The following is a 14,125-nucleotide window of genomic DNA, read 5'->3' on the forward strand; positions in this document are numbered from 1 at the left end:
GGGTACACATCAGCCCCACTCACAGCACACTAATATGATCCAGGTGCCAGCACACTTAAAGGATCCCAGGCATTCATTAATCATGAGAAAATACCCACTGACAGTACTACTAGACTAGGTGGTGGACTATTGCCTGGTGATCTGACTCTACGCCCTACTATAAGAGTATACAACTTTTTTCTCATCATTTCTTGGCTTGTCTATACTATACATTTATTACACAGAGCAGTTTTGAGCTGAAGATAACCCACAGATCAGCTCACAGATCAGTCTTGACTTTTGACATTGATACCTCTGCCAGAAGAGCTGGGCTTTGTTTATCCTGCTCAACTGGCACTGCCCTAAAGAGGAACACATATTGCCACTCAGAAAGGAGCAGTCTTTCCATGAAGGGAGCTGAAGCTGCCACCTCAAGCGGCCAATTACTGAGGTGCCAGGGAGGTGGCAAGGTGTTCCCTGCTGCCCCACAACTCCCTCTGCTACCCTGCCATCTGAGCCGTTCTTTGCCATGGTGGCCCAGCTCTCCTGTTGACTTCCTCTTTCTCCGCTGCCTTCTCCCTCACCATTGGGCTGATTATGAGAAGGGGGAGGAAGCAGAAGAGGCCTATAAGCTGCTAGGGCGCCTTCCCTCTCCGCCTCTCAGCTGTTCGGTGAGTAGGCGGGGCTTCCAGAGAGGCCTCTGTGTAGGCCTTGCTGAAGCCTGAAGCTCTCCAGGCAGCAAGGAAAGAGGGAGAGGGGCAGAGGGGCCAATGCTGACTGCCCTTGCCCAGCCCAGCTCTCTGCAGACTCTTTGCCCAGCCCAGCCCAGCCAGCCCAGCCCAAATAATGGAGGAGGTATGATGTGATTTCCTTTTTGTGGTTATCTCTCCACCAGATAGTAGAGATTGGCTTGCCATAGGGCTCTGGTTTGGGGGTGGGTGGATAGGGCAGATTGAGAAGTCTCTGAATATTTAATTTGAAACTAATTGGAAAATTTGATGGTTTTTAATTTTTTTTTTTAAAAAAAGTTTTTAAACTATCAAAAAAAAGTCCTATACATGGCCCGTTTCATGGCAGAACATTACAAAAATGTCTGGAACTGAAGCCCGCCCACCCCACCTCCCCACCCCCACCTAGACCACCATTCCACCACCTTATGGAAATATCTGCCCTTTGCCTTCATAAAAGAGGGTAAAACACCCTCCTTTCTGCCCCAGCCTTTGATAACCTAGAATGACTTGGCACAGGGCTTTGGTATTGAGCAGAGATGTAGGGCAGGGTGGGAGGAATGTGTATATTTAAATTGAAGTAGATTGGACAAATTGTTGGTTTAAAAAAAATTTTCAATTAAAAAAACCATTTTAAAAAGTCCTATAAGTGGCTTGTTTCGTGGCAGAAAATTACAAAAACTTCTGGAATAAACAAACAATGTTAAATCAATCAATCAATCAATCAATCAATCAATCAATCTTTATAAGTACACTATGTTCAAGTTGGTTTGCAACCCAGAAGGTCTGAGTGAGAACTGTGATGCATGTGCTGTGCTTTTATTTGTTTTCTTTAGAAATGCACTATCTGTCCAAGCTGGTTGGTCACGTCCACAAACCTCACTCACACTATTTACACTGTATGTCATCTATCAGTGTGATTCTGTAATGATGTGAAACACTAAGGAGGCCCTTGCACGTGCTGATTTGCCTCCCATCCCCGCACCTCTCTAGGGACGACCCTGCTTCTAAGCACCGGCAGAGAGTGTGTTTTTATCTCAGTACTGTGAGAGACCACAACCAGCCCTCCTTCCACACTGGGGATCAGGGAGAATGACTTTTAGGATGGAGGGGTGTAACTTTGGGAGCTCCTTGAGCCCCGGCATGTCTCATATATCTTAAAAGTTTACCAAGAGGAGGAGGATTCCTCATTCTCCCCCTCTCCTTTTCTCCTGAGGAATGGTGCTAAGTCTTGCTCTTTTCTCTATTTCTCCCCACCTATCTTCGTCACTTCAGTGGGACTTACTGGTCTCCTATGGAGAGCAAATTATATGCTAGGAGCACAAATTCGTTTGGTTTGATTTACATCCCTGAGCATGTGCAATTCTATATGTATTTACTAGGGAAGGATCTCAGACAGTTGAATGAAATGGAGTTTATTTCTAAGTAGACATACTTACCTTGCTAGTAAGCCCTTTATGTTTCAGTGAAATGTACTTCCAGCTAAATGTGGTTAGGTTTGCTGCCTGAAGCTGCAATTCTCCACACACTTACCTGGGACTTTTACACACAGCAGGCTTTACTGTGAGTTTACTGGGAGGCTTTAATACAAAAATGAAGTTGTCCTAAAAAACCAACGTAAATAGTGGATTTTTGACCCCAGATATAAATCAGGCTACAATCAGTGTAAAAAACTGAGCAGTGAAAAACCCAAATTGTATGTGAACTGCTCCCTGATATGTCGCAGGGACTTTGGAGTAAATCTGGCCAATTTGTGCTCATTCCTTCATTCCAGAGGAGATGTGCGTTAAAGGGCTTTCAAAGCCCCCTTTGAAAAACTTCCTGGAAGCAAACTTTAGTGAACTCGTTAGGATTTCTGAGAAAACATACATAGGCTCACACAGCATGGTTGAAAGTCTCCATTGTTAATCTGCAGCAAGAGGCCCATTTTAAAATCTCATCCCCAGGCCCACCCCAACCTTGCTACGCCCAATGTAGAGTGTTCAGCAGCGGCACCATTTTAAAGGGTACATTAGGCTCCTATGTCTTCCAGTTGTTGTGCTGGCAAGTCAGATGGCCTGAGGGAAAGCACTACTGGGAGCACATTACACTAACACTGCAGTCTGCTTTATTGTTTGTATTGTCCCAGTCACAAGAACAATTCAAGGTGCTGTTTTGACCTATAAAACCTTTAACAGCCTAGGCCGACATACCTATAGACTGCCTCCTCTCTTGTGTCTTATTGACTGAGCGAGAGCGCCCTCTTGAGGCTACAGCCCTTTCATCAAGTCAGAACAGTTTTGGCATTCAGAGAAGCATTCCCCATGGAACTCCCTTCCGCCCTGGAGACTTGCCAGCTTTTCTATATGTCTGGCTTTTGGGAGCCAAGACAATAGACAGTGGTGAGATGTGTGTTTAAGCCTTTGTTCATTGTTGGCTGTTTTAATTGAGTTTCAACTGGATATTTTATATTTGCTTTGTAATGTGTTGTCTTTGGGATGGTGCGAGGTTATTCATTTGACTAAATGAAAGGATAATCTTCTACGCACAATCTGCTGTTCTCTAGATAAGTCGCTCTTAAAAATAGGTACACACACTTCTTTCTTGTGTTTGCGGGGGGGGAGGGCGCGTTTGGCATTACAAGAGTATTTCTGAAGCTGTCTAAAGCCCACATGCACGATCATGGTTTTCCAACTTCTTTAAAACAAGTGTACCCCTTCTGTGGCAAACCTTCAGCTCAGGTACGCTGTAGAGATTGTGTATGTTTTGTGTGTGTGTGTGTGTGTGTGTGTACATGCACACACTAAAAAAATTATTTTTAAAATCTATTTTATCTTTTTATGAATTTTAAATGTTTTGTATTTTATATTATTTTTAATTCTGTACACTGCCTAGACATTTCTATATTAGGCGGTATATAAATTCAATAAATAAATAAATAAATAAATAAATAAATGTTAAAAATTATAAAATCGGCCACTCCAGACTCTCTCTCTCACATCCAGGCTAAATTACTCATGAGCATTCCCATTGAAATTAGTGGGACAAATTTATTTGCCCTATAAATTTCAATAGCAGTACTCTGTGCTAATTTTCTGCAGTCTGTCAGTCAGGCTGAGGAAGCGGTACACTGAGCTTCAGTACATAATTAGCCAATCAGGAGCAGAAGAGGATCTTCACTCCCCTCCCTCCCCTTTTGCAGTGGGCACACATTACTGAGGACAATCAGCTTCAAGCCAGCGATCCTCAGATGGGAACATATAGAGTGGCTGCAGTGTAGGAAAGCAGGCGGACTCTGAGTACCTCCTGAGAGCCCTTGAGGTACCCCTAGGGATACTAGTACCCCCTGTGGGGAACCCCTGCACAAATCAATGCACTAGCATAATATGAGACCTTTTCATTGGAAAGTATTAAAACCCTCCCCAAACTAAAATAAACAAATAAAGAAATTACTAAAGAACATGCACTAAAGAACGAAATGAAAAAACTTCTAAGCCTTCAATGGGCCTGCCCATTTCTGCTCTGGTTGCTGGCAGTTCCAGTGACAAGGAACAAGCAGTGTTTGTGTTGGCTATTGTCGCCATCTACCTGTAGGAGGTTGTATTGTCCATAAGCATAACACAAGAGCCAAAGAATCTCATAACATATCCAGGGTGCATAAACATGTCTATAGGTGCAAATGGGATAGTGGCAGTAGGTGTTACCCCCAGTCAACACACATTTAGTTTAATCTCTGCATAATGCTCATTGTATGTACAACTGTGTATAGGCATTGGACTTGTTCTACACTATCTAGAGCCCTGAAAAAGTAGGGTTCCTGGCCTCAGAGAGAGAGCTCAGCATATGTACAGTCTATGCACCTACAGGCCAGGCAGACATTCACCTGCACACAAGGAGGTTGCCCCTTTGTGTCATTCACCCTGCATATGTTGTGAAAGCAGAGCTATAATAGGGACACACACAGAGAGCCAAACATGTGAGGAGGGAGTGGGGATGCACTGCCAGTCCCTCTCCCCTGGTGTCAATGCGCCAACATCAGGGATGTGTGACTAGCAGGTTATTGGGGGGGGGGGAGTGCATCATGTGCAAAGCCCCTGAAGTACAATTTGTCTTTTTCGCTCACTCTCATTCCACATCAGTTCTCTGTCCTCTGCGTATGATGGTGTTGCTCCAGTAGAAGCGAGATAAAAACCAGGTCCCAAAGAATACTTGCCTCTGATCAGTAACTGCTTCTCAGTGGAAGCCAGGAATATAGACAAGATGTGATCTGCCCTGTGAGCAGAAGAGCAGCCGGGTCAGCCAGATGATGCTGTCGTAGTTGCACACTTGATCCAGAAGGCTGGACCTAGAGTTGAGTCCCCTGTGTTTTTTTGTGGAAAGTGTTTTCCTTTGAAAGGGCTGCTGCAGCTGAAGAAGCTTCCCAAATGGGATCAGTGTGGGTTGCAGTCACATGCAGTAAGTTGTACTGGTAAATCGGTGCTTTTTGATTTAGCTTTGTAAATAACTTTTGATTTGAAACTTTTAAAAGAATGCAATTTTAATTGTGGTTTTAGTCTGGTCTTTCAACTTGTTTAACTTAATTTGTTTGACTGTACTAGTCTTATTCTACATTGAATCTATTTTATTAATGTTGTGAGTTGCCCCAAGCAGTAGTGCACTGGAGGGGCTGGGTAGAAATATTTTAAATAATAAATAATGAATAGATCTTTGGGGGCTGGCTGGTAACACCAGGGGCCCATGCAAGAGGTGCAAAGTCTTACTACATCCTGCTGCTGCCCCCAAGGGGAAGGTTGTTGTTGTTAATCAATATTGATTCTAGGATGTACAATGTAGCCCATTAAAGCTGACATTGCTGCAAACCTGCGTCCACCTAGCACTGAACTCTGGGCAAGGACAGAAGGAGGTCTATGCACAGAATCCTAGAATTTTAGGGCTGGAAGGCATCAACCCCTACTCAGTGCTGGAAACTGCTATAGCATCCCTGAGACAGATGGCTGTCCAGCCTCTATTTGAAAACCTACAGCAAAGGAGAACCCACCATCGCATGGGACAGACTGTTCCACTGTTGAGCAGTCCTTACAGTTAGGAAATTCTTCCTAGTGTCCAGCCAAAATCGGCTTCCTTGCCTTTTCAATCCATTGGTTCTGGTTATGTCCCCAGAATCAAAAGAGAACAAGCCTGTTCCCACTTCAGTTTGATAGTCCTTCAGATATCTGAATGGTTATCATACAGGAGTAACCGCCCTGAGCCAGTTTTGGAAGGGCGGTGTTTGAATTAAAAAATAAAATAAATAAATACAGCCATCCCTTCTTAGTTATCCCTTCTCCAGGCTAAACATGCCCAGCTCCTTCAATCATCCCTCATTGGACTTGGTTTCCAGACCCTGCACATCATGCTTGACATGATGCAGAGGTGGTCTGGGGGCAAAGTCAGTTCTAAACTCCCAGCTGAGCACCGTGAGAAGACAAGATGAGGTTTTATGCTTGGTCAGTGCAGGGTTGCCAATAGGGGTGTGCACGGAACCATCTGGCTTGGTTCGGTTTGAGGCCGAAGGGGCTACAGGTAATTCGTTCACTTAAAAAAAATGTTTTAAAGTTCACGGACCTGCTGGACCGGACCCGGCGGTCCAGTTCTGGTCCGACAGAACCGGGGGTGGTGGTTCAGTTCTACCACGAACCCCCGGACTGAACTGCCAGACCGCCAGACCGGTCCGCACATCCCTAGTTGCCAAATAGCCAGAAAAAGCCCACCCTGGCTAGTTTTTGTCCTCGAGTTAAGCCCAAGTGCTAGAAAAGAAGGAAGGAAGGAACCAATACAGGAACCACAGGACAGGAAACCTCAAAGGAGTACCAGTTTCAGTTTCAGCTTATTGCAGTCACAAAAGTGTAGGAAATACTTATTATAATTAAGCCCAATATATTTTGAGGGGATTTTCTTCTTAAAGGCCATCAATAAAGCAATTCTTTATTATCACAGAGTCTTTGCTGTATCAAAACTTTGCTTTATCTGTGCCCCTAAAGATGAACATCCACTTGAAATACAATTGGCTTAATAATGGCTCACCTGTCTAATCTGTGCACCTTTGAGATTTACTCCTTTCCCCCCTCAATTGCTGGAAAGGCAAGAGGCAAGGCAATCCCACCTCCAGCCGAAGTTATACACCTTGGACCAAGGATCCCCAGATGTTGTTGTCTGGGCCATTGTTGATATTCCTGGCTAGGCCATTGTGGCTGGAGAGGATGGAAACTGTTGGCCAACAGCATCCAGAGATCCAAGGCTAGGGACCCCTGCTTTATATTAATATGAAGATTCTGCCCCAGTCTCCACCCCCAGAACTGGTGGAGAGGCTAGTCTTGTGGTAGCAAGCATGAACTGTTCTCTTTGCTAAACAGGATCTCATTGGGGTGGGTGACTATAGGTGAGCACTGTCTGATGATGTAAGCGATTCCCCACGTGGGCCCATCCACTAAGGGATGGGGCCATTCGCTTGGCATGCAGAAGGTTCCAGGTTCACTCCCTGGCAGAATCAGAATCTTTATTGTTACGGCCACCGACCAGAGCAGTATAAAGGAAAAAGGAGAAGAAAGAAAAGAAAAGAAAAGAAGGTTAACAAATATCGTTAAAAGGATTAGTTAAAATACAATATATCAGTATCAATAAAATGGATATTATAAATTAAATCAGTAAAATTTCCTTATTAATCAACTGCCGACAAATATTAATGGCAGCAGCACAGTATCGAGCAACTCTAGATGTAACTGCAGACTCCGAATCTAAAAGCAGCAAAGAACAATAAAATTGATCTTGTCGACCTGGGAATTTACACATCAGAGGTGTACTAAATAGTTCACGGTTATCCTTATAAAATAAGCAAAATAGTAAAACGTGCTCAGTAGTTTCAACCTGGTCCAGCCCACAAGGGCAAAGCCTCTCTAAGAATGGAACTCCTTTATAGCAGCCTTCAAGGACTGCCGCACTCCCTGGCATCCTCAGCTACTATGACTGTGACGACGATGACTACAGATATTGATATACCACTCTTCAACCAAAATTTTCAAAACAGTTTACATAGGAAAATACATACATAAACAAGATGGTCCCCTGTCCCCAAAGGGCTCACAGTCTAAAAAGAAACATAAGGCAGATACCAGCAACAGCCACTGGAGAGATGCTGTGCTGGGGGTTGGATAGGGCCAGTTGCTCTCCCACTGCTAAACATAAGAGAATCACCACTTTAAAAAGGTGTCTCTTTGCTCAGTTACCTTCCTTGCCCTCCGCACTTCAGCCAAGCACCAGTGGGAGCCCAACGCCAAGATAATGCACTTACTTCCATCAACTGCAGTTCTCCCAGTCCTTATCCTTAGGTAGGAAAGGAAGATACCAGGCTGTGCTCATTTTACAGATGAGGGCAAAAGGTGAGTGATAGCAGCAGAATAGTTTATCCTGAGGATCTTGACTCACTGGGATGGAGTGCTGCAGATGTCATAATGGAATCTGGTGACATCACAAACCATGTAGCCTAGTGTTCCATTGCAGATCCTGCCTGAGGTCAGGCCTCAGGCCTGGCTCTGGAGCCCTGGCAGTTCAAACTATGATGAAGTATTTAGCGCTGGTCTCACCAAGAAATATGGCAACTGTGGCGACAGGAGCTGGGGCTGCGTTCTTGTTGGCCAAGACCATCGTTGCAGGGATCCATAGCCCTCCCTACACTCCAGAGCCAATTACTTTAGCCAGTGAGTAATGTGGGATTTAGAGAGATGGGGAGACATTCCCACAGCATTTTGCTATATTCTAGAACTAGCAGTGGCCATGCAACAAACAATTCAGATCTGAGTGAATCCACAGCTCAGTTTTCCAGTCATAAGGGTTTAACTCACACCTGCCAAATCAAACGCTTGAGAACAGGCTTTCTTGATGTGTTCCCAATGAATATGTGGGAATGACAGCTGACATGCTGTGCAACAATATATCAGACTAATAACTTTGCATGCATGCAAATTGCGCAAATGCAAAAATTGCGCAAATGACATTATGAGAGTAAGCTCACTGGCTATAATGGACTTACTCTCATATAATATCATTTGTGCAAATTTTGCATTTGCATAACTTGCAAAACTTGCATGCATGCAAAGTTGTTATGATGACATATTGTTGTACAGCATGACAGCCATTATATGCATTTGCTTAATCATGTTCCATGTGCACTATTGTCAAGTGACATGTTGTGCCATATCAATCAGCTGTAAGACAGACTGTCAGATAGCCACTAAAGGTTGATTCAGCTCAGGGAGAAAGAGCCACACCTCCCCCCCCCCCTTTTAACTTGTGCTATAATTTTTCAGCCCTATATATGATCTCTGAATGTGCAGCAAAGGCATCCTCTTATGTACTGAAAGATGGCCTCACTTTTGCCCATATCTCTGTAATGAAGCAAGCTATTTAATGAATATGAACAACTATGAATTAAATATTGGGCCCTTTCTCATGATTAGCCACCTAATGGTGCAGTGGGGAAGTAACTTGCCTAGGGAGCACGAGGTTGCTGGTTCAAATCCCCGCTGGTATGTTTCCCAGACTATGGGAAACACCTATATTGGGCAGCAGCGATATACGAAGATGCTGAAAGGCATAATCTCATACTGCACGGGAGGAGGCAATGGCAAACCCCTCCTGTATTCTACCAAAGACAACCACAGGGCTCTGTGGTCGCCAGGAGTCGACATCGACTTGACGGCACATCTTTTACATCTTTTCTCATAACTGGGGACCCAGGTGGGAGGGCGCGTGGGGAGTAAGGCTACAGAAGCTTGCCTCTCCCACAGATGACCGGTGCCAGTTGCTGCTGCCCCAGGCAGTGTGGCGTTGTAGGGGCTGGGACACATTGTCCCGGCCCCCAGAAATCCCACAAAGCACCATGAGAGTGTGCAGTGCATTGTGGGCGCCCCTTAATGTCTCAGCACTGGCTGAAAGCAGCCAGTGCTGACAGACGGTCAGGCAAACAGGGTTAACAGCCAGGTTTCATAGCTGGGTCTGCCACCGAGGTGCTGCCGGGAGCTGTGCAGCTCCTGGTGGTCCTCACAGACAGCCACGCCCAGGCTGGGCTGCTTGTGAGAACAGCCTCATTCTCAGATACCTCCAAGTAGCTGAGTTCCTATGACTGGCAAGATATTCCTTTGGGGAACCAGAACTCCAAGAGAGCACTTGGTTGCAACAGGAGAAGCAGGGGCGTAGCAAGGTTGGAGTGGGCCCAGAGACAAGATTTTAAATTGGCCCCCCTCACTGAAGCTCAGCTCATGAAGATAGATAGATAGACAGATAGATAGATATCCTATGTGCCACAATAGAACATCATACTAAATTATTTTTTTAAAGGTTTTGTGAATTGTGGACAATGCAAGTCATTGAATGGGACTAGAGAAAGACCTGCTGTTCTGGTAGCTCCAGGTCTTCACACTCACATCAGTTTTGGAGGATGAATACAACTGAAGGAAGCCTGGGCTGGTGTGCGGCTAGGGGAGTCAGTCATGTGACTTGCCTCTGGGGGGCCCCCCAAGGCAGTGGACCCCCAGACAACTGTCTCCCCTTGCCCTATTATAGTTACGCCCCTGAGGAGAAGGCATGCAATGATACCTTTGAAGAAGACACGTTGTCTAAACATGTTGGGCATTTTTATTCAGTTCCCTACCTGCACCATTCAGCACCGTTTTAAGGTTTGTAATCCCCTCTCTTTTGGCCTTCCTGTGGTTCTTGGGGCTGCCCACCTTTCCTTTTCCCCCTCTAGAACTTGCCCTAGAGGACCAGACTCAACCTGTGAGTGACTCCGGAGAACTCAGGGGACTCCTGAAATCCCTCAGCCCAAAGCTAGATAATTACTCCAAGAATATGATACTGCACGGCATCACCCGAAGTGTTTACCTACTGGATTCAGAGGTGAGAGTTCGGAATTCCAAGGCACCTAATGCAGTGTGGCAGAGCAAGCCTGTATGACTGGGTGTGGATAGGCTATCCCAGTTCATACCCTGTCACTTTAAGGCTTATCTCACGGGGCCAAACGACATCGCCCATGTAGTTTAAACAGGGATCTGCCCCAAGCACAAATCAAGCAGAGGATTGGGTTTGTGATTTCAAGCACAAAATGTGGAAGTATTGTATATAAAATAAAATAAAGGGATACACTGGTGGGGTGTTGAACTTGAACCTTCACCAGCTGCTGCCCCACCCCCTGGGCTTTTTCTCCCAACCGGGCTTACTTCTGTTATTGGAGCCCAGATGGAGGGGATGGATAAGCTTGGGAGATGGCCTGCAGAACGTAAGGCAGAGGTAAAAGCAGCATGGCAGGGGGATAACTCTAAATTATTTGTGTTTGTTTTAATGAAAGGCAGTATATAAATTTAACAATAACATAAAATAAATAAAATTTTAAATAATTTTAAGAACTTGTTTTAATAAGTCTTTTATTCTATTTTTATTGTCATGTATTTTAATTTGTGACTTTTAAATATTTTAAATTTTGTACTCCACCTAGAGATGTACATATCAGGTGGTATAGAAATATGCTAGATAGATAGATAGATAGATAGATAACTCAGTCACGCCACCTGTGTGCTGCTTTTGTATTTTAAATCACATTTTCACTTTCTTCACACATGATTGAGGAACACCCACATTTCAAGAGTTGGGTTTGTCACTGTCAAGAGCAGGTTGCATTTTAGCAGGTTGCTGCAAACACTCCAAAGGAGTATGGGTCCATTCACATGACCCAACAGGCTTCCCAAACCTTTCCTACCCCCAGATGGTTATTTGTTGCTTGGTGAGAGTGCACTCTCCATGCTCCCCCACATGATCAGCCCTGCCCCTGCTCCGTGCTCAGGGCGGATCGCTCTGAGGCCAGGACTCAGTGTCATGGCCTTTGGGTATCCCACTGTGCACTGAGCGCAGTGCACTGGGGGATTCCCCCGGGGGATGGGTGCTCTAGGCATCTGTCTCTGTGTCAGCGCTGCTGGCACTGTGCTCGCACGCTGCTCGCACTGGCGTGTTTGTGCCCGTAACCTCGGCTAACATCCAGGCTGCAGTTCTGGGTTTCGCACCGCAGCACTGCTGGGATCTGGGCAGATCACGACGGTTCTCATGGACAGGCAAGCCCAGGCTTGGCTGCTCGTGAGAACAACCTCTATGTGTTTCTGAAGACTCGAAAGGAATGTGCTGTAGCAACCTTCCTCTAAAGGCACAAGCTGCTGTAGCAACCTTGTTAGAGCTAAGCAGACTTGAATCTGATCAGTGTCTGGATGGGTGACGGTCTACAAATCCTGTGTATGGCATCTCAAGTTGTATTACTATTATTATTGACTGACATGATGAGGAGTATTACTCAAGGTAGTCCCACTGAAACTTCAATGGTACTGCCTTGGGTAATGTTCTGCATCATGTTGGCCATTATTTACGTACACTTTTCAACAACAACAAAATCTCAAAGTGGTTTATACAGACAAAGAATAAGAAGGTAGTCCCCTGTCCCCAAAGGACTCGCAATCTTTTTGGAATAGTATTAATTATTAATTTTAATTTTGATTTTAATTTTATTAATTTTGATTTTTTTTAATTATTATTATAACAAGCTGGACACCAGCAACAGTCACTGGTGGGACACTGTGCTGGGACTGAAGAAACATGGGTTCATCTTCTAAGTAAGATTGTATTGAGTTCCCCCCAGAATAACATCATGTTAACAACTATAAGATAGAGATTTGAGTATTTTTTGCCTACTTTCCAATAGGCTTATGAGATTACCTAGCATTCTGTGTGTGTGTCCGTCCGTGTGTATCTTTGTGTCTCTATCAACTTTGCAAACGCCTGGACCAAAATGAACCAAATTGAGTACAGTTGTAGGGACACATAGGGACACCTCAACGGTATAGTTTGTGATGATGTCATCCACCCTGATCCAATATGGCGGATGTGTAAACTATTTTGGTGCAAGCGGGCTAACTTGTGAACCGCCTAACTGATTTGAACCAAATTTGCTACAGCTTTAGGGACACACAGGGATGCCCAAATGGTGTGGTGTGTGATGATGTCATCCACTTCTATTCAAGATGGCGGCCGCGTGAACATCTGAGGAACAAGCAGGCTAATTTGTGGACTGTCTAACCAATTTGAATCAAATTAGGTATAGTGGCAGTGACTGACACACAGGGACACTTCAGTGGTGTCGTTTGTGATGTTGTCATCCACCCTGATTCAAGATGGTAGACATGTAAACTTTTGAGGCGCAAGTGAGCTAACATGCAAACTGCTAAACCAATTTAAACTAAATCTGGTACAGCTGTAGGGACACATAGGGACACCTCAACGGCATAGTTTGCGATGATGTCATCCACCCCAATCAAAGATGGTGGTCACGTGAACGTCTGAGGCACAAGCCAGCTAATTTGTGGACTGTCTAACCCATTTGAACCAAATTTGGTACAGTTGTAGTGACTAAAACACAGGGACACCTCAGTGGTGTCGTATGCAATGATTTCATCCACCCTGATTCAAGATGGCGGAACCATAAACTTTTGAGGCGCAAGTGAGCTAACTTGTGAACTGCTTAACCAATTTGAACCAAATATGCTACAGCTGTAGGGACACACGGGGACACCTCAATGGCGCTGATTGTGACAATGTCAACCACCCCAGTTCAAGATGGCAGACACAAATGTTTGAGGTTCAAGTGCACTAACTTGTGGACAGTGTAACCGATTCGAACCAAATTTGCTACAGCTGTATGGACACATAGGGATGCCCCAATGGTGTCGTTGGTGATGCTGTCACTCACCACCGTCCAAGATGGTGGACATGTGAACCTTTGAGGTGAAAGAGATCTAACTTGTGGACTTGGATATGAACCAAATATTGTCCAGTTGTAGAGACAGTGAAAGGAAAGTAGGCTCATTAGTTCTTACTACAACAACTTGTTTTAACTCATTTTCATTTGCCAATTCCAAATACTCATCTCTGCCATGAAATTGGCTTCTGAATCTTCATTTGCATCCATATTTTGAGATTATCTTCAAAGCCATGAGGTCTAAAAATGTGGGACAAAGCCCAGTTATGTTAAGCACTTGTAAGTGCAATGGGAGAATGAAGCAAATAGTTGAATTCTATTAGCTGAAATCAATGGGATAGAGCTGAAAGATCACAATGAGGGGTTTTTTAGAATGGAAATGTTTGTGGTGTCTTATGTTTCATTTTAGCCACAATTTTCTACTAAGTTTCTGTGCTCTGCTTTTCCAGGCATCTGCCTGTACCTATGAGGACCTCAAACTGGTGGCCTCATTCATGGATGATCCAGACGTCAGCATCAAGATTCAGGCATTACATGCCCTCAAGGCCTTCACCGGTATCTGGAAGTTTAAAATTAAACTTCAGGTAATCCCTCATAATAGACCTTGCTTTTC

General features: G+C 44.7%; 1 protein-coding gene across 4 annotated transcripts in view; it reads left to right on the forward strand.

Moving 5' to 3' along the window:
- The first annotated feature begins 677 nt into the window (after positions 1-677).
- The window catches only part of LOC128323746 (armadillo repeat-containing protein 12-like), a 41,548-nt gene continuing 28,100 nt past the window's right edge, over positions 678-14,125 (forward strand). For 3 of the 4 annotated variants that reach the window (XM_053247432.1, XM_053247430.1, XM_053247429.1), the window contains exons 1-3: positions 8,199-8,419; positions 10,468-10,616; positions 13,962-14,096. In XM_053247432.1, coding sequence (XP_053103407.1) covers positions 8,278-8,419; positions 10,468-10,616; positions 13,962-14,096 — 426 coding nt within the window. In that variant the 5' untranslated portion in view covers positions 8,199-8,277. Of the gene's footprint in view, positions 835-8,198; positions 8,420-10,467; positions 10,617-13,961; positions 14,097-14,125 lie in introns of those variants that run through there. The other variant, XM_053247431.1, reaches the window with a different exon arrangement.

This window comes from Hemicordylus capensis, chromosome 4 (assembly GCF_027244095.1).
Source record: "Hemicordylus capensis ecotype Gifberg chromosome 4, rHemCap1.1.pri, whole genome shotgun sequence".
Lineage (NCBI taxonomy): Eukaryota > Metazoa > Chordata > Lepidosauria > Squamata > Cordylidae > Hemicordylus > Hemicordylus capensis.